The 25512-nt window shown below is 40.7% G+C and overlaps 1 protein-coding gene and 1 long non-coding RNA gene across 2 annotated transcripts; one reads left to right on the forward strand and one right to left on the reverse strand.

The window, feature by feature from the left end:
* Nucleotides 1-773: 773 nt before the first annotated feature.
* On the reverse strand, nt 774-8808 carry LOC134549364 (uncharacterized). Its single transcript, XR_010080079.1, has 3 exons — nt 8704-8808; nt 7083-7183; nt 774-2605 (listed from the first exon to the last, which is right to left on the reverse strand). It is a non-coding gene; the product is annotated as an uncharacterized LOC134549364 (long non-coding RNA).
* On the forward strand, nt 6221-23652 carry BEST3 (bestrophin 3). Its single transcript, XM_063394911.1, has 9 exons — nt 6221-6372; nt 8036-8130; nt 8691-8924; nt 14106-14260; nt 14958-15035; nt 15432-15584; nt 18848-18928; nt 20235-20386; nt 22746-23652. Exons 1-9 carry the CDS (start codon nt 6221-6223, stop codon nt 23650-23652), a joined length of 2007 nt encoding a protein of 668 aa, XP_063250981.1.
* The last annotated feature ends 1860 nt before the right edge of the window (nt 23653-25512 follow it).

Below are 25512 nucleotides of genomic sequence, written 5' to 3' on the forward strand. Positions count from 1 at the left end.
CTGTAATCCTCTCAAGTATTCTACCATGTGACTTCAGGAGATAAAAGAGCCTCCTTTAAAGTATATTTCCATAACCCACACTGAGTGATGCTAAGTACAGTGGTATCTCTCCCACTAGATTAACTTTTAATTATTGCAATTTCACTCATGAAAGAGACAGTAAGATAGCACAGTAAGTCTCTACACATTCATTCTATGGGCAGAGGACATTTTATGTTAATTTACTGATTTATTTAAGACAGGAATTCCAGCAGCAAGTGACAGTAAGTAGAAAGTATAGCAAAACTCAATATATTCTCATTTGATAAAATCTGACAGCAGATTCTTTAATACTACTCTCCTCCCAACACTTAAATTATTCACTTCCTTTTAATAAGAAAAATCTTTCATGTTGTTCAAACCACATTTTAGCCTATTTTTTATGGCATTTCTTTGGATACTGGTATTATGTGTTGTTGTTACAGATACTGAAGTCGTTGCTTGAAGCTTCACTACCACACAATATGTATTAATTGTGTCTTCCAGAAATCTTCCAATATAAAAGCACTCAAAAAACAAGAGGAAAGAGAAGTCAAAAGCATAAATATATTAAATAACTTTTATTTGATGGATTTCTTGTTAAACCCTCATGGATGATACTAGCAGAAACCTGTCTAGCTACACAGTGCTAAAATGCTTTTATCTCTTGTATGTGTTCAAAGTACATCAAGAGAAAATGAATGCAAAATACACCATTATTGGTGATCATTAGTAGAACTGCATAGAGAAAGGAACTTCTGAAAACTATTTTTGTAGATGAAACCACATTTCCCTAGAGGGAAACAGAGGAAGAGAGGTAAAAGCATTGCTTATCTTTGGAAATACCCAACAAGGAAATAGGGACACTTAGAGATAAAAGAAGGAATACTTCCTACAGAACCAGTCCCGAAGGAGCTACACAGGTGGAAACCTGTGTTTATTTCTGCCTCTGAAAACATAGGAGCTCTAAATCTCATGTCTTCTGCAAAATAGCTCAGAGCCAGTAGAGCAATGTCAGCCACTCCAATCTGCAGGAATACTGAAGAGCCGCCAGGAAAACCACCTGATACCCACTGACACACAGAGGTGCTATTATTTACTGCTCAGTGAGACCAGCAAACGATTATGCTCAGCAAAGAAAAATGTTTTAGGTCTAAGTAATTATTTTTACCAGTGACCTTAAAATATCCCTGTTGTTAAGAATTTTCCTTGCACAAGGCAGTCTCTGTAATAGGATCAGGCAGTATGTTTCTTCATGCCAAGTCACTGAATGCTAAAATGATTTGTCATCTTTCGCCACAGGCCACTGCCTGACACACACATGCCACAGTCTAATATCTCGCCTGCTTTGACATCAAAGTGTCTTTCTCTGGCTATTAACAACAAGAAGAAGGGCAAACAATGGCAGAAACTTCCATTCTTTCTGGGAGAGCTTTAATTAAATAAATGGCTTCGAATAGCTAATGGGACTAAGGCAGAGGGGAAAACCTTTCATCATAAAATGAATTAAATCTATAAATCTTGCTTATTCTCTCCCCCTGCATTTTTTTATTTACTTCACAGTCATATTATTTCATTCTCTGCTGAAGTTTATGACAACATTACATGATATCTCCTGGGTTTTCACAGGCTATCACCTTTTACAGTTCATTCTTAATGCCATGGGTCATAAAAGACAGAGTTAATCTCATTTTACGAAGGGGAAGAGGGAAAGAAATCCTATGTAAAACCTCCAGTTGCAGAAGGGTTTTTCACGTGGTGAAATATACAATTGTGAATAGGTCCGCTGAGACTTTTGGTAGCAGGAACTCTGCCTGTTTTGAGGGATGAGTGATTTCTACAGCATGCCCCAGAGACCTGATTTCCCAAATCAAAACAGCAAAGCAGAAATGCAGCAAATGCTGTGCTCCAGGATGGAACCAAGGTGCAGCTGGGGCACATTTTCGGGTTTGGTGGGGTTGTCTCTGGTCTTCCTATTTAGATGTAGTTAATCATGCTATTCATTTATGTATCTTCACAGTACCGTGTTAGAGACATATCACTTTTCAAGATAAATCTCAGAACAAAATGCTCCCTTCTCGTCCATCCCATCTTGGAGGAAATAACATGCAAAAAACCCTGTATGTGCCAACCAAAACCATTGCAAGATTCTTCATTCAAATGAAAGGTCCTTCTGATGGCAAGTGGCGTTATAATTATAGACCAGAAAAGAGCAAGATCAGCAGCTGCTGCTGCTGCTGCTGCTTGCGTTTGTTCCCTGTGTAACTGACAGGACAGAGTACTTGGCAAAAACAGACTTCCAGAAGTGGAAAGACATTTTAACCCCTGTTCTTGTCAGTCCACTGCTCTTAGTCCTCAGCACCAGCAACCCCTTGCTTCGGGTTAAGGGAAGCGCAAGGTGATTATTGCAGAACCGAAGGGGACTTGGTTTAGGACGTCCAAGAAAGAGGAAGGGTCCAGGATTTGCCTTCGGGCTTGGATTGCTGAATCAAAATAGCAGGTCAGTGGACACAGCGTAAGCTTAATATGTTTTTATAGTTGGCTTAACTCAAATCTCTCTCACTCACTTTCTCTTCTATGCTGTAAACTGAAAAATAAGGTAAACAATGACAAGGGGTAGGTCTGCATAGAGGTACTGTTTATTTATACATTCTGTAACGAGACTTTCTTGGTCAGTTAGGAAACACTGATGGCTGTTATTTTGTACTGTGGTTTCTTTCTGAATCCTAATGCATCCTGAAATTCTCAGCCAGGCAAAAATACCATTTAAAATTGGGTTCAATATTAATGGAAAGGACACACTCTTATTTTTAGCTGTTTATGCCTAAAATCTTTTGATGATCTTAGCAAAAGTGGAGTAATGTATAACTCACATTTCAGTCTGTGCTTGAGAAAGTTTCAGAAAGGAAATAAACACAGAGCAAAAGAAAAAGCAGCAGCATAGATATGAGTCAAGGTCTCTACAGGCATCAAATGGGTATAAACTTGTGTTGTGTCCTCAAAACTCACAAATCTATACCAGCAAAAAGCCTAGCCCTATATCTGCTGATGAATTTAAGGGCAACATGATAATTAGGAATGTTTTTCATGACACTGGTGCCTGTGGTATCTGATCTAATGTACTCTGTCCTTCTTCAGCCCTGGCCAAAAGAGTGCTCAGGCAGGAATGTGCTGGAGGGCATTGTTATGCTTTGCTCTTGTCTCAGTTTTAGCTTTTTAATTTCCTGTGGCCATAAGTAACATAGGAAAAACTCTCTGCCATGAACCAAGGGCTTGGGACTGCCGTGCAAGAGCCAGAGTCAGTGCAAGGCTTTACACCAAAACTTCCTGTTGCAAGGGGAGGCCATACCTAAATGGTTGTAGTTGTTCTCAGAGAAAAAAACATAAATGCAGATTTAAATTTGTGTTTGCTATGTTGAGAAATCTAACCAGACAAACACATAGCTGTCTTTCATAGCTTTGTATAGTCTAAACTTTTCTGTAATCACCTAATCTGACCTAATGTATATTTTAAGACATTGAAGTACGTTATCCTGAAGTTCCCATATGAACCCAATGATAAATGTCAAGGAAAGCATTTGCTTAGCAAGAAGATAAAACAGAGAGTACCACAGACAAGGAAAGGCAAGGAAACCAAGGCTCCAAAGCCTAAAATTGCTGTAATAGTACCACTTTTCTTCACCCCGTTTCAGAGGCAGAAAGAAAACAGATGCATCCAGTGTCTTCCAAGAGATTCTATTCAGAGTCAAGGGCATTGAGTAAGGTGCTGAGAGATGGCTGGAGTGTGATTAAGTGAAATATAGTTGCTAGAATCAAGAAGACAATTTGGATTTCATGGATAAAACTTTTCTCCCCATCTATTGCATGGGGAAATAGTCTTAATCCTGATTCCTGTTATCATTACAGCCCTGCATTTGTGGCCAAAGCCCATCCACTAGGCCTTGCAAGACAGGACTTATTTCAGGTCTGTAGAGAATGTAGACCCACTTTGTCAGCTTAGCTACTGACCAGTTTCTGGCACTTTCCACTTTTTGAAAGCTGGGAGACACCAATCCTTCCTGAACCTCCTATGCAGAAACCGAGAGTCATTTTTGAACTAAGGCTGCCTTCCAGCAGAGCTGCAGGTGCTGCAAGGTGCTGCAAGCAATCTGTTTTCCTCTGTGGCCCACACCAGGAGACCTCACGGAAAGTTTAACAGATGCCCAGATACCAGGGGAGATCAGCAGAACTCCTCAGCCCCTGTCTGTCTCAGTTATGTGAATTCTTCCTGAAAGACGTCTTCTGTCCTACAATTTACCCTCAGCCTAAAGATGCTAAACAAACGATCCAGTCCCCTTTTCTGATATTTGGATGTCCTCACAGTTAGCAATTTCTGTTTTATTTCATCCTGCATTTGTCTAACTTCATCCTCTCATTGTGGCCCTCTGTTCTGCTGATGGTCTGGGTTCTTGCCAGGCTATAAGCCCTCCTACTATCAGACATCTTTTCAAGATGTAAGTCCCTACATTCAGTGATTCCCACTGGAGATTTCCATTACAAAGTGGATATTAATGAGGAGATAGAGACACACTTATTGGTGATATAGCTTAAACACATACTCCACAGCATCTGGGCAAGATCTAAAGGCTCCTACAGCAATTCCAGGAAACACAGTATATTTTGAAGCATTTTTTTAGCCCATTCCTACCCTGTAGCCCAGCCATAGATTTCTTTCATTGTTTATAAAGCCGCACTTTTGGTGGAGAATGGACATCCGTGCCTTCATTTTCTTAAGCATTGCATCCTGACCACAAAACTTTTAGCAGACAGGACTGCATTTCCATGGATGCCAGTCAGACTAGTTGGCTCTTGCATTGAACTTCTTGGAGTACAATGACAGCAAAAAATTTAAAGATCCATGCCAAGGCTCAGGAAAAGAAAAACTATCATTTGGATTCTAAAGACCAAACCCCGTGATTCTTAAAAACATACATACAAACAAGAAATTTTTCAGGCCCATGCTGGCAAATATTGAGCAGTCATTCTGCAGAGGAAAAGAGACAGCCTGTCAGCAATACAAGCTTGTGGTGCCTTTTCTCTGCTGATCCCCTTGGTGACTAAAATAAAAAGAGTGGCACTTTTACAGGTGAATTTTAGTGGCTTACTTTATGCTCTGCATCAGAGGCACAGCCAAAATGCACAAAATACTTGTCATTCGTCTATTAACTAGGAGTTCAGATTTTTCTTCCCCACCCCCAAATAAATTTGCTACAGTGGCATCATAAAAATATAGACGAGAATCATATTTGTGATACACAGTAACTTTCTTGAGATATTTGTGCTTCTCCTGATTACTCTGTTGCATGCTGTATAAAACTGCTTCCATTCACATTTGGAGCTAGGATTTGTTTTGTAAGCATATGACAGTTTCTGCAGCATCTCCCTCCACTGGGTGAGTAAGTACCAAACCCAGCACAAAGTATTTCCCTGTGTATTTTCAGTTGTACTTTAATGACACTGTGTCTCACACTACCTCCCTGAGCAGCCCTATGGCTTGTTTTGCATGGCCATGCAATGCTGAAGTATTGATGAGTATGTCTAGCTGCCAAGGAGAGAAATAACAGCATTATCCAGCTGATTTCAGCTGCTGTCATAACTGCTAATGAAAGAGGCAGTCTCCAAATCTCATTTTTCAATGATTATAATTACCACAGCCAGCTAAAAATACAGGCTGGGATGTACATGCATTTGTGGAATTTAGCTTTACTTCTCTTACCAAGAAGCTGAAAAGTTTTGAAAAAAAGTCGAGCAAATTTGTTTCCTATTCTTTGCTCACACTGGAGTGGAGCAAACTGAGAGTAAGCAGAGACTTCAGAGGTGTAACATGTCCTTGCCACTGCCACCCAGAAAGGTGGCCACATTCAGTGCTAACTGCTGGGTTTGGGTGGTCATTGACATAAAGCCCAAATCCAGCCTTCTGTAGGTCAATCTGCAGGTCTCAACAGGGCTTGTAATTGAAAGATTTTTATTTTTCCCTTTCTTTCCATTTATATACGAATACAAACACCATGTATTTATGTACACAACTATTATATATTTAAATTCACATGTATATTCATGTATCTGTCTATACAAGGGTACATTCAGGTTAGGATGTGCTGTCTAAAATGTTGTTGGTGTCCTGCTTCTCTTCTACTGTTTCTAGGCCCAGCCTACCACGACGATGACAGTCACTTATTCCAGCAAAGTAGCAAATGCCACTTTCTTTGGATTTCACAGATTACTCCTAAGGTGGAAAGGCAGCATCTACAAATTGCTGTACAGAGAATTTATTGTTTTTGCTACTCTTTACACAGCGATAAGTGTATTATACAGGTACACTCTTTCCAATTCACATCTCATTAAATGTTATACTGAAGTTTCAGACTTCCTAGTGTTAGGCTGATGAATGATGGGGGGAGGTTACTATTTAATTATTGTCTTGGACATTTTCTAATGTGCTTACCTTTCCATGTTTACTGTAAGGTTCCAGAGGAAGTATGCAGAGTGTCAATACTGTTTATCATATTCAGGTGATTGTACTTTTAGCCTAGCAACTATCCTACTGAAGTCAGACTAAATAAAAACTCAGGGCTAGCCTAGGTTATTCAGCTTTTGTCATTCTGACTTTGAGCTGTCAGTTGTGAGCATGCCTCCCTGTTTTAGGTCATAGGTATAGACCTTTTGTTCTTCCTGCAGAACTCTGTCTTTGGCTGCTCGGTGGGAATTTAACAACACTGAGAGGTAATAATTTTAGAGTGAACTTAAATAGCCAGGAAAAGCAAAGTTTTGCTTCAAGCTAGGAAGACATGCAAACTTGATTCTTAAGCTTGCAAAGAACCAAGTAAAACTGCATGGAAGCCAGACATGTTATTATCTGTGTGTCACCCAACACCTGGGAGGAACAAATTAGAAGAACTGTTTTTTTCCACCAAGGTGTGAATTAAACACTGTATGACAGGTGCAATCCATCAATTAGTACAGTGAAACTTTTAATTGATGAAGTACATTACATACAAATATCAAAATTATGGTTCATTTCTTACCATGTTCTCTAATTAGATCTCTGCTTTTTATTGGAAGCAAGAAGAAAATAAGCTTCAGTTTTTCTCAGATTAATCACTCTTTTTTGTTCAGTAATCTATACCTGTAAAGAAAGAAAGAAAATTATAGCATTAATATGTAAAAGAACACCAAAGTCTCACAGTTATTTAAATTAATCTAGTTTTTTTGAAATATCGGGCAATTGAAGACCATGGTAAATACACCACAGGTATGCTCTAGTTTTTATTGCACAATTGTAAACAAACCTCACCAAATATTTGTTACATGTTCCTTTTATAAGAAATCAAAGAATAGCTGTAATACTCACCTATACAAATAAAAAAATTATACTGAAACTTTTTGTATTTCATCAGATACCTTTTCCTGTGGGCAGAAGCTACAACCATGATCCATTTGCTATTATTTGGTGAATATTTTCCTGATTGCAAAATAAATATAGTTGCATTTTAATCTTGTTGAAAAGAAAAATTTCATAGGAGCAAGAATAAAAAACCTGTTGCAATAATGTAGCATTTTTAAATCAGAGGAATTCGATTGGTAACCTGTTGCAATTCAAGCATTTCCATTAAGTACCAGTCTGAAAAAGGAGAGTAAACTCTACTTGAAGATTAGAGCTTGCTGTCATCTTTGGTCTGTATGGGACAGCAAACTGATTCTTCAGACATATTGATCCAATTAGTAGTGCCAGTCAAATTAGTCCCAAATTAGGACTAGTAGTTAGAAAACTACAAAGTCCAGGGAATAATACTGTTGTTTCTTCCAGCTTCTTTATTAATTACCAGGAGCGTTTAGACCTTTACCTTTAAGAATTTGCTTGAAGGCATTAGCCAAGATTGCTCCCCAGTGAACATATCTGATTATTTATACATGTTTGCACTTAGTAGCTAGTGCCAGAATATTATGGAAGGACAAATACATCTTATTTCTGCTGCAGATTTTTTCTTACAGGTAGCCAAAAACGGTTCTTTGAAAAATTAGCAATTTACTGTGACAGATATGCTGAACAAATCCCAGTAACTTTTGTGCTTGGTAAGTACCGGTTAAATGTGAAATTATTCTCCAGCTCTGTCTCTGTTCAGGCATTTTCTGAGTGTTGGTGCATGGAAGCATTTCAGAGCTGAGGGGCATGTGGGAGATTAGAGGTTCACAATAAATCATCTGCTTCCAACAGGTCTCCTCAAGTTCAGGTTGCTTTTGTCACATCAATAGTTATGCTCATGTTCTTAATATACTAACAAGAAAGGTTTCCATATATCTAGATCTAGATACATATATCTGGATCTAGATCATGCCCACTAACACTCATGCCTTGTACCTGATCTTTCCATGAACTAAATCCACTCTAGGTCTAACTACGGAAGAGGAAATTTGGAAATTCATGGGTATGAGATACTCAGCTGGAATGTACTGTTACATTGCAATATCCATTAAATAATTAATATTTATTACATCCTGGGTTTTGACATGGCTTATTGCATTTATCTGGGGAAATGTAGCAGCTTAGTGATATGAACAACACTCTGCAAACTAAAATTAAAGTAACTGAAATCCTGATAAGCACTGGACGTTTTTTTCCTTCTAACCCTCAGGTTTCTATGTTACCTTGGTGGTGAATCGCTGGTGGAACCAGTTTGTGAACCTGCCATGGCCAGATCGCCTGATGTTGCTCATCTCCAGCTGTGTCCAGGGCAGGGATGAGTACGGGCGCTTGTTAAGGAGGACTCTCATGCGTTATGTGAATTTAACATCTCTGCTCATCTTTCGCTCTGTCAGCACTGCTGTGTACAAAAGGTTCCCCACCATGGACCATGTGGTAGGAGCAGGTACTCTGCTTTGCCTCCCCAAAATTGCTTTCCTTTCCCTCAGAGCTGGGAGCTCAGGGCGGGAAGAAGCCAGCCTCATATTTTCTTTCCTGTAGCCCCATGTGTGCCTTATACTAACCCACATCAAAACAATCACCTTTTTGTCAGTGACTGAAATGACATAACATTAAGAGTGCATCTTTAATGTTCCTTAAGTCTTTAGCAACACTACAGAAATCAAACGAGTTTGACACTCTCATGTGAGTCTGCTTTCAGACCCCATGGAGGTGATAGGCCTGCCCCAAACACTCAGGTGTATGGAGCAGGTTCAACATTCTCTAAAGCACAAAAAGCCCCAAAATTATGATATAGAATGATGCAATAGGAATGGTGGCTTGTTATGTAGTATTGCCTCAGTGTCTGGGATATAAGGTGTTCTGGTGTATCAGAGACTGATCTCTGCAGGTGCTTCACAAGTACAGCTTTATCTCGATTTTTATTTAAGTAGACTGCATTTTAACCAGATTGCACATTTTAAGTGTTGTGATTTACTAAAAAAAAAAAACCCTGAGCCCCAAGGTTTTCTTCTTTATATTGAAATCTTACATTAAACTTAGTTTTTCAAGGATAAATATACTAAATATTAAACATAGCTTTGTTTTCTGTTTCTTTCAATAACACAGTGAGTGTAATGATGGTGAAGAGAGTTCAACTGTGTAACACTTTGATTGTCTATCAAGGACTGACTGCTCAGTATTTAAAGGCAAGGTCTGGCACTGTGCCTTCTGACAGGCATGATCTGTGTCAGAGGTAGAACAGCAATGCAAAGATATGGGGATCTGTTCCAAATACAAGTCCTCTTTTCTACTGAATGTCTTGAATTTCTTAAAATTATTCATTTGGCAGTGATTAGTAAGCAAAGTTGTAGCAAGTTAAAATATGCAGTGTGTATGTACACATATACATTTCAAATATGTGTGAGAAGCTTTGGATATTAAAAAAAAAACCCAGACAGAATGCACCAAACACTGAAAAAAAAAACCCCAAACCATTTATGTTGGATTCATTTAATTTCAAAGCTCTCTTCCATGTGCTGTGGAACAAAACTGTTTACCTGAGCCTGTGAGAGGTCAAGGAAGCTTCTGTCACTCTCCCCAGCAATCTGCTTCTACTCTGCACTGGAAAATTACAACATTGCCAGGCAGCTAATCCAGCTCTGCCTCCCTATTGCTAAAGACAATCTGTTCCAAAGAGACAGAATGTCACAGAATTGTACCAAAATTGTAGAATGGAAAGCAAGTTTTGATTGTTGGTTTTTTAACAGTGAAAAATCTTCTACTATATACTGTGAATATAAGTATAGATTGTATAGTCAGCTCTGGATTTCAGTCCTTATTTTCTAGGTTTTAGTGCATATTGTGCTGCAGAATTTTTATTGATGTAGTACTGAGCATTTCAGGGTATATTTTGCTTCTATTAATATCTGGTGACTTGAACAATACTCTGTAATCATCCCCTCCCTAGCTCTCTGTGGCATTGCATGTCAGACTGCATGGGAGGGAGGCATTTAATATGAATATGAACAGCACAAATCTAATACTTACAGCACAGACATCATTGAAACTACTTAGATGATTTTGCTGTCAAACTGAGAGCTGCCATGACATAACTATTGCTACACACTTCTTTCTTCAGCAAATGAACTGCTTAAATTCATAGATTTTAAATTTGAGAACAGTACCACAATAATCTAGTCTGACTCATCCATAACACAAGGCACAAGAGCTTGCTAGCAGCATCCTTTAACATGTTGCAATTTCTGACTGAGCTGTAATACCTTCAGGAATATAATCAGCCCAGATTTAAAATTCAGATGGCTATACTGGAGACTACACTGCATCCTAGGTGACCAGACATTCACAACAGTAAACTTGATGTTGAAGAGTGACATTCTCAGTCTGAATTTGCACAGTGTTATCTTCTGTTCACTGGATTTTGTAATAGGTTTGGGTTCTTCTATTTTTAATTAGAAGAAAACATACTTTTTCCCTCAATAGTTACCTGTTAGCAGACCACGTAAAGGCTTGAATGAAACTCAGGAGCTTCCCCAACAGTAGTCTCTCCCTAAAGGATACACTTTTGAGTGCTGAATCTTCTTTTTAACTCTTTTTCACATTTTAACACTTTTTATGGAACTTTAGACAGTAGATCCATGTAGATTCACTCCTTTATGATGCTGACTGCTGGGGCACACATGCTGTAATGTCGAATGCCTAGCAGCCATCCTGAGCACAGCAATCCTGTTGGCTGCAAGGTGCAAGAGGGAAGTGGATACTCAAGAACACAACTTTATAAAACAGAGAAATGAGTGAGCAGCTGAGCAGAGAGCACCCCTGGGCAAAGAGCTGATGGGAAACACTGGAGAGAAACATGAGGTGTGAGCTCAGAAACATGAATACATATGGATGGCTGAAGACTGCAGTCCCAAATCTCTGCTGGAAGGAAGAACCTGAATTAACTCTTTTCCACATAACATAGAAGCAGAAAATGAAGCTTTTATCAACTTGATCATGTTCCTTCTTCTCTAACTACTAGTAGTGAAAATATTTAATGTAAATAACCTGAACCAGTCTTGTCTCAAACCACTGAGTTTCAACAGGAGAACTGTGACTCTTGGAATCACTTAAGGAAGAGCATGAGTGATTTTTTCCCAGCCAGACTTGTGTTCTCATCAATCATTTTCCTGTAAGATCTCTTTGGCCGACACTGTTCACATTAGTGTCCTTTGATTATTTATTGATTGCCCTCCATTTCACTTTTCTGATACTTTCACAAGGATTCAGTGCCCTGTCATTCCTTAGATCATCCTTTTCAAGATCTTGGCACAATATTTTACAAATATTTCCCATTTTCTGGAGCTGCTCCAGTCTTCCAGTGCTTGTCAAAACCAGTATTCTTGTTTAGAGAGTTTCTTGGTTAATTCTTTGAATACTTCTAAATAAAAATACCATGACCATATTTAGAAACCATGTAATTTTAATAACTGAAGTTTGATATCCTCCCCTATATTTGATGGGATATAAAGTGTTTCTTTAGCACTGCAACAACAGTGAAGTATTCTGAACTGTATGTTGTCTATTGCCAGCAGTAAGAGCAATTCAGTATTAGTATTTTCTGCAATAAGAGTACTAGGCATTATTGATGTTCATCAAAGAGAATATTTAATCAATATTAACACAAACACTTCACTGCCAATTTTAACTTTATAATTAATAAAAGAGATTTGTTGAGCTTTCTGAAAAAAAAGGTGCCAGGTTTCAGTGGAAGGCCAAACTGATCCTTGCTGTTCTTCGTGACCCCTTCAGTCTGTGTCTTTCCAGAGCCTCCAGGTGACTTGCATCCAGTGTTTACTCCAGACTCAGTTTTTTGTTTTTCTGTCTGTGTGTTTCAGCCTGACAGAAGCATCTTTTCCTGTCCTGTAATAAGCAGGCTGGCAGGACAAAAACTAAAGGCAGCATGAAAGACTGTCTTTTGGGAGTCAGGAGTCATGACTAGCAGGTTAATTTGTTTGGTTGCCTGATTATTTCTGTGAAGTTGATTATGAGAGGTGGCTGCAAAATGCCCAGGGAACTTTTAAAAGCTTTATCTTATTCTGTTCTGAAATTCTGTGTACTGTCTCTTGCTGCTGAATATTTCCTCTTCCAAGGTGTTTTTCTGTCCTGTCCTTCCCTCTCAGTAGTTGCACTATTTCGTACCTCCTCTGTAGGCATGTTCCAACTGTACAATACAGACATTTTCCTCAACAACAGTATATTTAAGATTACTGTGATGAGCAAATCTCCTTTAATTTAATTCTCATTTCTATGCAACACAACTGATTTTCTTGATATTTATTTGTGTGCTGTGTCATGTATCTTTGGCAATGTTAGCCATAATGGACATATTCCTGGTTACTAGCTGGAGTCTACTGTCAATTCCCTTACTGAATTTTCATCATTCAAACTTGTAATTGGTTGGCTGAGGCCCCTATTTTGGGGCTATCATGTCTTATTTCAGAGCTAATGTCAATACAACAAAAGAAGTTTTATACCCACCCTGATAGCTGTTACACACCTGAGCAAAAGCTAAGATCCTCCAAACATGATAATTGCTCCAATACCAGAAAATCCAGGATTTGCACAAAAGAAAATGTGAATTTTCTGATGTTGTTTTTGTCAAAGCCTGGGTGGAAGGAGGACAGCAGAGCAGAGCTTTCTTCCCCAAGGGAGTGGAGGTGTTGTTCCAAAAGCCAGCTGCTCCCTTGCCAGTCCCAGGCAGAGATTGGCTCTGGTGCAGGATTTGTCACACACAGCCCTGGCTCCCCGGTTATGTGACCTTGGACTTGCTTGCAGCAGGGGGAAGCAGGGCTTCATGAGGCAGGAGAACTCTCCAGGAAACCTAATACCTTCCCAGCACCCCAGCAGGGCAAGTTGCCAGGCAGAGAGCAGCTTCAGCTTGCAGCCCCACAGCATGTCACCTGGCCCAGTGTCCCTTAGCAGCAGGATTTCTGTGCACAATTCCCTCTTCATCTCTTTGCATGCCTTCATAACCCCAAAGAAAACATCAAACAATCTGTCAGGGAGGTATTTCACTGGCAGAAGGCACACACTCTGTTGGGGTCTGTTTCATGTCTGCCCTTGTATCCTCTGTTGCTTGCTCATTGCTTTGCAGATACAACAAAAAATTATCAGAATCAGAAGGTCCTATCACTGCCCTTACAATATATGTCAAAATGCTTCTGAAAGCCATCATTGGTGAAAAATGTTTCTTGACTGATAGATCCAGTTCCTTATTGTTCTGAAAGAACATGAAACCAGAGAGTAATTTTTACAATTCATAGTATTCTATGTATCTACTATATGTCAGCAATTAGATATGAGAACACAGTAGTAGCAAATTTTTGCCTGTATTGGTAAAAAGGCATTTAACATAGGTAATTAATGCAAAAAGAAGTTCTTTCAAGCAAGATCTGTCCTGTAAATTTTTTTTTTAATTTCTTATTTGTTTTAAAGAGGAGGTTACTAGTTAGAATTATAAGTTGTGTTTAGCAGAGTTCTATGCAAATATTACCTAAACAGATAGAAATAGATTCCAGATTTATAGTATCAGTAATACTGAAAGCACATAATAAATGAAGGTTGTTTTGGGTTTTTTGGTAAACAGGTTTTATGACAAGATATGAAAGAAAACTTTTTGATGACCTTAAGTCTCCCCACCTGAAATACTGGGTCCCATTTGTCTGGTTTGGAAATTTGGCATCAAAGGCACGAAAAGAGGGAAGAATTCGAGACAGTGTGGATCTGCAGACACTGATGAATGTAAGTAGAAAAAGGAAATCTACAAAAAACTAATCTGAATTTGCTTTTCACTTACATAATTGGTTTTATTTAGTATGCACAGATCTCTTGTGTCATCTAAATGACCTAACTCAGGATTTATCCCACTTCTCTTTGTGTACCAATGTACACTTAAACACACACAGTACTGTTCACTGTGATTCTTTTTAATATGACTAAGAAGGTATTGAAAGAAGCAAAAAATTGATGAGTAAAAAATTATTGTAACATCACTCTAAATTCATACTTGTTCCATTGCTAGAAATATGAGAAATGATAATAATTTGGCATTTTGAAGATTTTATTGTCAGCTCCAGACAAGATGATCTCCCTGAATATTTCATTAAGTGGTAAAATATACTTTTTATGATATAATATATTCTCTTTCATGTATCACTAGACTGTGAGTAAGATAGAAACAGAAGATGAATTGTGAAGAAATACGAAGTATACTAAGCACTCCAACTCCATAAACCAAGTCAACTTTCAAATGGGGTGCTGGGTACAGTTATAGTATCAATTCATATATACTATACATTCTTTCCTCCCTGTACTTTTATATGTGCAAAAATGAACTGCAACAAAATATTTATAATTCAGAATTGTACCCCATGCAATTTTATTTTGTTGTGGTTTCTTGCTGGTTGTGTTGGTTTTGGTTTTTTTTTTTCCCTTTCAGGAGATGAATAAGTACCGGTCCTGGTGTAGCCTTTTGTTTGGTTATGACTGGGTTGGAATTCCACTGGTCTATACTCAGGTACTGAGCTATTATCCAGTTGAAAATTCAAAATACAATTTCCATAAAAGGGGGGTTGGTACCAAACATTCATGGTATAGAACATTCATAGTCCGAGAGTCTCTGAGATATTGAGCACTGTTTCACTCACACAGGATCGTGGAGGCCTGGCTAATTATTTAAGGGGTATTTAATGCAGAGCTGCTTTGAAAGTCTTGCATATTTTGGAAGAGGGGAGGGAAGCACTGGAATGTTTTCTGTTTCCTGAGTGTTCTACCTGACCATAGTTATTCCTGTGGCCTCTGTATTCGCAATACCTCTGACAGATTTATAAATTATATGGCAAAAGGCAGACAAAGGCCTTTGGGCATAAGATTGTATTAGTTCATTATTTCAATGAAGTTCTGTTCTTTGCAGGTTGTTACTCTCGCAGTCTATACCTTTTTCTTTGCCTGCCTGATAGGGCGCCAATTTTTGGATACTGACCAAGGGTACCAGGGACATGACTTAGATATTTACATTCCAATCTTCACACTGCTGCAGTTCTTCTTCTACGCAGGATGGCTCAAGGTGAGCTGGCTTTCTGGACAGGTGATGGGGGAACCCTCCCTGGGGGGCTGGTCAAGGTGTCACATCTGTGACAGAGATGTAAAATCACCAATGAATACTGAAATTACACCAGAGGCGAATTCAACCTGAAGTGTTCTGTGGTCATACAGAACAATATTATGCAATACATTTTTAATTCCACCTGACAGGCCGTATGGTAAGAAATTAATCTGAAGGAGCCCATTTTAGTAGCACCAATACAGCCACAACTCCCCAAAGGGAGTATTACTCCCACAGGATCTCAGGACTTGAACTATAAAGTGACAGAAAAGAGATTAAAAAACCTTTCTCCCACTGCATTCTGCAATGGGGAACTATGGCTGGCTGACCTGGCAGCAGCTGAAAGGAACTGAATGATACTTTCTTCTTATGATCAAAGCTGGTAGTATCTGCTGTTACCCTCATCAGATGCAGGCAATTAAAGGTCTTAGTTCCAGAGGGCTGTGAAAGAGTGACAGACAACATTGGCTAGAACTCCACTGCATAAAAATGTTCATTAAAAAGAAGGGTTATAGAGGAATTGGATGCTGCCCATCAGCATGTTGATGACTGCTAGGCTAATGTATCACAATCAATCTGGTGGTTGAGTAATTAAGCCACATATCTCAAGGTGGTTCTGTCCTCTGCAATAGATTAACTGGAAAAAAGTTCCCTTGGGGTCCATGTACATTAGACTTCCTTTTGTGTTTATTAATCATGGCTGGAAATACAGAGTTAACTTTTCTGTTAAAATACAAATTGAACAAAGTTGGCCAATTTTAGAGACACCTTCCCACAGCCAGCTCCAAAGGGCAGAGTAGAGAAGGCAGCACAACGAGCTGGCAGACGTGAGGAAAAGTAAAGTGCATGCAGGGCAAGCTCCTCTAGTACTGTGTCCTAGGAAATGAGGGGGGAAAGGATTTTGCCTCATAGGGACCAGGCTGGATGGGATTGGGAAAGAGAAGAAGGGAGGATGGTATGGTGAAGGTAGCAACTTCTCCTGGACAAAAGTGAGGGTTTATCTCTAGGCAGTGTATTCCTGTTATACTAGAGCATTAAAAATGGTAAGCTGTTTCTCTTGACCACCCTGCTGGTGCTCCTGAGAGGAAATGGGTTTTCCTTCTTCGATACCCAAGGATGTTTATAGCATCTATTCCAGTTAGGCTCAGAGCTTCCAGCCAGCTCCTGGCTGTGGCAGGTATGAGATGCTATTATAATTGAAAAATCTTCTGCATAAGGAAATGAAAGGGAGGAGAAGTTTTTTAAATTTAATTTAATACCAGCAGTGTTTCCTCAGACTGGAGGTTCCTCCAAACCTTCAGTGCCCCAAGTCAGGATATTTTTGTCTTGAAGGTTACAGCCAGTTTCTTGCTGAGCATGCTGGACTTTGGCTGTCAGGCAGCAAAAAGGGCCCTGTGGTATTGACTTCCAGTAACCTGGCAATTCCTCAGAAATAATGTGTAAACTGAGCTCATTCCTTGGCCTCAAGCCTGCTCTGTTATACCTATAATACAGGGCCAAAGCTTACATGAGACACTTCTAAATCCCCATTTTCATTACAGGGACAGATGAACTGTCCAAATACATAGTTTAGTTACATTCCTTTCTGGAGAATAAAGTCATGTCTCATATGCCAGGACCAGGTCAGCCAAAACAAAAGTCACCACCACTGTCTGCTGTGTCCCAGTCCTCACATTTTTAAGGTCATGTGATAGGTTTTATAGTGGATTTTTGGGTGGTGGTCCACTGGTTTACACAAAGCTGATCCATGTCTTCCCTGGAGAGCCACAACACAGACCGTGTTCTGGTTCCTCCCTATTGCAGCACTTCCATAGCTGTACCCAAAATTTAATACCATGTCAAGGAGTGTGAGCAGAGATGACCCCTGTCTCCTCTCATTACTCCCACCTTACAGGTGGTTTTGTAGAGTTAATGTACTCAGCAGTTCTTTTGTTGTGTGCCAGTGCTGGCCTGGGAGGTGGTGGCCTTGGAGAGTCAGCAAGTGCTTATCCACAGGTACAGCCTAGAGGCACATAGGGGAAATATCCAGGCAGCAACCACCTTACAGCCATAACTTATTTACATCATAGCTGTCCATAGAAGGTTAATGAACAGGACTGTTTAATCCTACAATTGCTTTACCCATATCCACTTTAAACCAAGGACCTGACTGCTACTCCTGTGCATGGCCCTGGTGACCACAAAGAAGGCTTGGAAGGGTTATTAAGAATATGATCAGCTTCAAAACCAGGGCTTAAAAAGATAAACAGAAGGAGAAGAGAATGGAGGGGAGAGGACAGTTAATGTCAGTATACCAAGAAACTAGGAAATAGAGAAGCAGTCTGAATTTTCTAATTTTTTTTAAATTTTTCTATTTAATCATTTTTTCCCTCTGTCAGCAGCCATGTGCTTACTCTCCACACAATGTACTTTATGATCATGGGGGTGGGGAACAGTCTCTTGGATTTTTTTCATTGGATATGGGGAGCCAGAGAGGTTTCCCTTTCCAGACTAGTTCCCAGACTAAGGTACTTCACCACAAATGTGTCTGAGCTCAATGTCTCATTGTGTCCTCCACAGGATGAGCCTCTGCCCTGCAGTTTCAACCACTTCAGGTACAGAAACCCAAGCCAGCAGGCTGAATTAAAGAACAGATTCAGATTCTGTCTCTGAGATTTGGCTAGCATGATGCATAGAGTTCACTTGAGTCAAGTTTTTTTGTAGGCTGCTTTTCCTCAAAAGCCTTGAAGGCTGTCATTGGGGTCCATGCTGATAAAGAAGCAGGGGCTAAGTGCTGAGGTGGAGAGATGAGCTCAGCTCCCTCCAGCAGACTTCACCTGCAAGACTTGGGAGTACTGACCCCATGGGCTTGTGGACTATTGCAGACAACAGTGCGATAATAGAGCCTCTAGCTGCTGAACCATTCATTTAAATGAGCCAAAGACAACAGTAAGGAAAGGTAATGACTATTGGATGTGACAATTACCTTGGCCCAGACATGTCTCAGTTCCCAGCAGGCCAGCGCTGACGATAATGATTGACAGCACCAGCGAGGCACAGAGATATGAACCTATAGTGAAAGCAAGCTGTTCCTTCACTAGGCTGGCAGAACCATCACACAGGGCTCAAGCTATGATTGCAAGTGACAGGCAGGGAGAGGGAGAAAAATCCAATCCTACTTTCTCTGCAGCAGTAGTCCTGACACGGCATGCCAGCCTCTCTTCACTGTCTCGTTTTCTTTCCAGGTCGCTGAACAACTCATTAATCCGTTTGGAGAAGATGATGATGATTTTGAAACTAACTGGTGCATCGATAGAAATTTACAGGTTTCTGTTTTTATTTCTACTTCCAGCTTTACCATAGGTTATCATTATCATTATATCTAACACTATGTCTTATATTGAGGAATAAATCAGAGCAACAAGTGCCAGCAAAACATATTCTTTCCCTGAAGGATTACCTGTGGCCGTAGTCCACAGAGTTTGTTTTCACAAGCTAATTAATCTTGATTTTGGTATTTGGCATTTACAATGCCTGACTAAACATGCAAACAGCTGACCTTACATTGTAAGACCACTCTATGCCTGGAAAAACTTGTAATGTAGGTCAACCCTGCAAAATCCAAAAGTCATTCCCACATAGATAAGAACACATTTTGCTAATCTGAATATCTTGAGATTAATATATTGCATATGAACCTTCCTTTAAAAAGAAAGGCAGCAAAAATAGTGAAAAAACCAAGCGGGGCCCTGAACAAGCAAGGCTAGCACCATGATTCGTGTTCGGATGCTGCCACCCACAGCAGTGTCTGTGGTCAGCACAGGAGCCAGTGTCCCCAGCCACAGGGCTGTGAGATGACAAGGGGACAGTTTGATTCCAGTTACCCCTGCTTCCCAAAGAGCCTGGCTGTTTTGCATGTCAAGAAGCTCAGAGACATGAGGAGGTCCCACAGCACCCGCTGCTCCCCCTGCATAGGGCCAGGCACAGGGCTGGCTGAGCTGCTGCCAGACTCCACTTGAGCAAAGCAGAGCCCAGGAGTTCAGGGGAGCAAGGGCCAAATAAACCACCAAATTAAGCAAAGTAACCAGAGTACGCCATGCAAGTATGTGCAAGAATGGGAAAGGACTTCACACTGACAAAGGTGCGCTCTGGCTTAGCACCATGTCAGGATACTCATATTCCTGTGCCTTAGAGCTTGTTGAGTAAAATTTATTAGAAGGATGTTCACATACTTTATTCAGAATGTCTTAAAATGGCAGTGAGGCCTATCAGAAAGATTCTTGACCTCTGGACATTTTAAGTAGCACATATGTAATACTTCACACAGACTTTCCATAGCACATGATGGATCACATTTACCTCATTATACATGTGGGAAGGACTTCAATCTGGCACAAATATCTTTGCAGTACAGAAGATTCAAGTTGTGATAAAATTTATGCTTTCATGAGTATAGGCAGATATAGGGGGGTTATTTTATAATACTGAGTCTCTTCCTAATGCCCAGGCCATCATACAGAGCTTATGTTAAAGGGTTTCTGAAAGAAATGTTTACCTAGAGAGTATAAAGTAGGCTATTTAATACACTCCACTATGTTGAAAGTGACATGATTTATGCAAAACCAATTTAAGGTTTCACTTCTGGCGGTGGATGAGATGCACATGAACTTGCCAAGGATGGAGAAAGATATTTACTGGAATGATACCTCTGCCAGGCCACCCTACACCAAAGCAGCTGCTGATTACTGTATTCCTTCATTCCTTGGATCGACTATTGAAATGGGGTGAGTGGCACTGAGGGTCCTCAATGCTATCAGAAAGATCCCCACCCCGACAATCCGCACTGGTTGGAGACAGGCAGTGCAGGATACAGGCTCTGACGATACTGCAAGTGGAGAAGATAGAAATGAGAAAAGAAATTAGGAGGGAGTGAACAGGCTGGTGTTGGTGGGAGGATGTCTCCAGTGGTCCATGTGTTCATCCAAGTTGTGCACACATATCTTAAATTGTATAATCAATAAGTATAGCAGGTTTGCAGGGAGGGTTTGTTGATAGTCTCTGAACACATTTGTTGATAGTTTCTGAGCACAGGATGATACCTGAGGACAGTGACTGACTGTTCTTAATACTTGTTTTGCTTCTTCATGCATCCCCAATTAACAAAACAGCTACTCCTTTGTTCATTTAGTTAGCAGACACTAGTTGAAATCAGTCCAGATTTTTGTGAAGATCAACAAGAAATCATCTTTAATGTTGTATGACTTTTCATCGACTAATAATCCTGGCACAGAAGTTGAAATGGTCAGATTTTGTGAAGGTATGAAGAGGATTTATTTGCAGAGATCAACAAAGAACAATGGTTACAAAGAATAGAGGGTATGGGATTTCCCCCTGTTGTCAGGATCTATATGAGAAATCAATGACAGGCCAGTTAGCTTAGAAGCTGTTAGTTTAAATACTTGTGACAGGCTGTAACATAGATAGGTTGATAAGTGTAAATACCACCATGCCTGAAGAAATACTGGGCAAGTAGGTGTTCTTATCTGAAAATCCTTTTTTAAACTTTATAGAAGCCATTTTTTAACATTAAAAATTATCTCAAGATATTTAGAATTTTCCCTTCATTTCCCACCTTTATCAAAATAAAATGTCTTTAATTTTTTTTGTTTCATTTGGCCTCCAAATTGTGGTTTCTTCATTTTTGTTCTTATTTTTTATTTTTGCATGCATTCTACTACAAAGAACAGTGGTTTATATGGTTCCTTTTATCACACACAGCCTTTTCAGAAGTTATTTTCTTCTGGAAAAAACTATAAAATGACAAAAAGAAAAGTAAAGAAGAAAGTGAAAAAAGTAAGGAAGAAAAATTCATAGAATATAATTTATTTTAAGATAATTTCTAGGGGGAAAAGGTGGCAAAGAAGAAACATCATTAAGTCTGCAAACTATTTTTTAATAGGAAGTACTTCACACAAAAAAATTCAGAAGGAGTGAATGAAAAGTAACTCCCTGATAGCTCCTGGGGAATGCAAACAGCTCTGATGTGTTGACTTTCTATTAATTATCTTCTCATCTGAACTGTTTATCTGTTCATATCTCTAAAAATAATGGATAGTTGTTATGCAAACTTCAAAAAGAAGCTGTAAAAATTCTTCCAAGCCCAAAGCACATATATAAATGTTGATCCCAAATCCAAATTCTTTTCCAGTCAGCTCAAGCTAACATCTGGAACAGGTTGCCCAAAGAGGTGGGAGATGTCCCATTCCTATAAACATTCAAGGCCAAGTTGGATGGGGCAATGAGCAGCCTGATGTAGCTGAAGGTATCCCTGCTCATCGCAGGCAGGTTGGGTTAGATGCCTCTAAAGGTCCCTCCTAATATAAACTATTCTATGATCTTCACAAATGCTGGATGAAGTTCCTCTGTCCCTCCAGGTTAGTGTTGCCTGCCTGTCCTCCTTGCCTCTGATTTGGCCCAAGCCTCTTTGCCATTCTTGTCCTCAGGACAGTCTGGCTTGTCCAATTGCACTGAGTCAGTGATGTGTACTGAATTCATGTGCAGCAATAGCTGTTCTCATGAAGCACCAAGGCTGTGCAGGAGAAGAGTACCAGGTACGGGTGAGACCTTCAGACACACCGTCATGCCCTAGAAGTAAGTGAGATTTGGCCATCTGAGTAATTTCAACAATTTTTGAAACTGTTGTCCTTTGTTTCCAGCAGTAACTTTTTCACAGCTGTTTTTGTCTGAAGGATTCTCCTGAAAAAGTAACTACAGCACTGAGTAGGGTTCCTTTCTCCCCTTTCCCTCACCCTGAGCACAAGCCTAAGCATGTGGAGTTGCCCCAGAAGGCTGCAGCTCAAATATGAAATGGTGCCAGATGCCTGGCTGGATGCCCTCCCAGCCTGGTCCTTCAGAGAAGAGACATCTGGATGTGGAGAGTTCTCTGTGTGATCTGGGTGATTCAAAGGCACAGACACTCTTTTCTGGCACGCTCATCCTTTTCCTCCTTCTCTTTAGGGACCCACTAGGGCCTTGGTTCCTGTGTCTTGGGTCCTCTGTCTGAGACAGAGGGCTAAATGTGCATGGCTAAACCCAATGCTTCCTATATGTAAGTGACGTCTACTACCTGGCTTTATTTGGCAGGCTGGCTGATACTGAATTCCTCTACGGGGAAGAGTGGCCTTGGGAAGAGGAGAAACACCAGAGACAGTACTCAGTTTTGAGAAGAGTCAAGAGGTTTCTGAGTGTCCATGAGGGTCCTTCATACCCAGCTCACCAGCGCTACAGTCGGCAGACGAGTGAGAACTCGGTGTTCTTCCCAGCAGATGAAAAGGGGCACATCAGACGGCTGCAGGAAATGCACACGAGAGGGAGGCACTCTACCCTAAGCTTCAAGAGGAAACATGAAGGAGTTAGCAGAAGTAGCAGGCTTCATGGTAGCCCAGAGCTGGGACCCATAACAGAAACCTCAAGGAATGAGGCACAGTTTGGTGACAGTGACACCTCATCTGAGACAACCAGGCCAGTTCCCGAGGTCATCGTTTCTGAAGCCCAGCAGACTGAACCTGACGTGCTGGACAAACCAGACCTGCCAACAGAGCGCTCTGCAAGTGTGCCAGAAGAGAAGCTCCAAAGGATCCTAGCTGAGGCAAACGTGGCTCTTCTGAACCAGCACTTTTTCCCCCCAGAAATGACTCCATACCCCTCAAGTTCAGAGGTGCATCAGTCACTTCCTAGTGTGATAGGAGAGGCCAAACATGAGCCCCAGGTTAGTAACATAGCTGGTCTCATAACAGATCATGAGAGAAACCTTCAGCGTTGGAGTTTACCAAGCTTCCATAGTCCTAGTACAGCATCAAATGCTGATGCTGCACCACCTCCAACAGATTCTGGGACAACTTCACAGCAAAGGACATTCAGTGATGGAAAAAATGTTACTTCTGCTTCTGCTCCACAAACATTTGAGATGCAGGACTTATGGGAAAACCTGGACAGTAAAGAAACAGCCATAGTAGAATTTTCTAATGAAGAGAGTGAAAGAAAACTTTAACCATTCTTCATCTGGGTTTGACTGAACTTCTTGTCTTCTCTTGAATATGGTTCTCACACAAATTTGCTGCAAATGCAGAAGGGCAGACTCGATACTCAGACAATTCATGAACAAGATCCAACAGAGGATTTGGGCACCTAAACAGGAGGCATTGTGGTGACATAGTTTAAGCCACTTGGTCACTGGCTTGAAGTCTGTGACCCTGTGGGAAATACATTTACAGGGAGAACTGGGAGCCTCAGGATGTATATGGCAGTGAGGTGTGTAGACATAACTAGAGGAAACACAGAGGTTATCAGAAGATTGAGCATGGTTCTGTCCACTTTGGATATACACTGAACTCTGCTGCCTTACTCTGGATGTACACCTTACTCTGCTCCATCAGCTTAAGGTTCATGACATCTCTGTAGAATCTACCAACAGTTTTCTGTTTGGTTTCTACTCAAGTGGCTCAAAGACAAGATGTGGGCTCAATTCCTTACTCAGCCTGGAGAGATTCAGCCTACCATCTCTCACTGCCTGGAGGCACACTTGAAAAATCAGGCCCCTCACTTGTGTAGGACAGTATTCTGCCCCACTCCTGATGAAGCTATGCCACTAAAGAGTAAAAAAAGTAAAAGGATTAAATGTTCAATTTCATTTCGAAAAATGGAAGGTGTAAAACAGCTGTTGAGCTGGGCATGGGATGTCTGAGCTTTGGAGCACGTATGTGGCATATGCAGTGACACTTTATTGTAAAATGAGGCTCCCAGGTGGCCACCCTAGTGATGACAGGGCTGCAGCGCTCTCTCAAGAGGTGATGGAGCTGCAGGTGCAACTGAGCTTAGGGCTCCACTCTTGTGGAGATCTTCAGCTGGAAGTGCATAGGCTGTAGTCAACCCAGGCACACAACAAAGTGGCCCATGACTCCTACCAAAACTGTTCTCTACTTCCTAAACTTCTCCCCCATTCCCATGCTGCCCAGATGTGCCACACAGATTCTCAATTAACCCAAACCTGAGTCAGCATTAGGTGGCCCCTTTATTCCAGGGATTACCAAGCCCCCTCCCTAAACCTGCTGAGAGTGACCTGGCCTTTCAGCTGTCACTCCTGCAAGAAGTCTCAAAGCAGGCCAGGAAAGCAGCCACAGCTCCTTGGGTTTAGCTCTCACCCACATTTACAAAAGTCCAGGGGGGGACCAAAAGTTATGAGTCTGCAACAACCAGCAAAAGCAGTATGGACTGCATGGACAGCAAATCCACCCAGCTCTCTTGCTCAGAAGGTTGCACTTCAAAAAACAAACCAACCTCTCTGCCATGGTGACTGGTAACACCAGTATTTAGTACAGTAGACTTTAGTACTCCCTGAATCTGGGAAGGGAATGAACAGACCTGCCTGCTCCTGCTCCTATGGCAAACAACTTAGGTGAGGAGCCCTTCTAGCTGGTATCACATCTATCATACATCTATCTCATCTGGGTAGGCTTCGAACAAAAACCAACAGCCCTCCCCACTTGTACTTCTTCCAGCTTTATTTCAGTCTGGAAATTGGCTCCTGCTGCTGTATATTAGGTCTAAGCAGAGCCATGCTCTCAAATCCTCCAAAGACACTGGACAACAACACATGTATCCCATCAGTTTAGGAAGCAGAGGACACTTGGCCTAAGGAAGCCCTGTTTAAACTCATATTATGTGAATTCCAGTTATGCAGGGAAGCTAAGCACAGATTTGCTTACCACTTACCTGTGGAAGGACTTCTTCCCACCATGAGATGAGGTGACACTGGTATGTGACAGCAGCTTATTGAAATTTGATCACAGTTTGGAGTCAGGTGTTCTGGTGCAACCTCACCCTTGCCACTCCACAACAAGTCTCAGGCAAT

This window comes from Prinia subflava, chromosome 4 (assembly GCF_021018805.1).
Source record: "Prinia subflava isolate CZ2003 ecotype Zambia chromosome 4, Cam_Psub_1.2, whole genome shotgun sequence".
In the NCBI taxonomy this organism is placed as follows: Eukaryota; Metazoa; Chordata; class Aves; order Passeriformes; family Cisticolidae; genus Prinia; species Prinia subflava.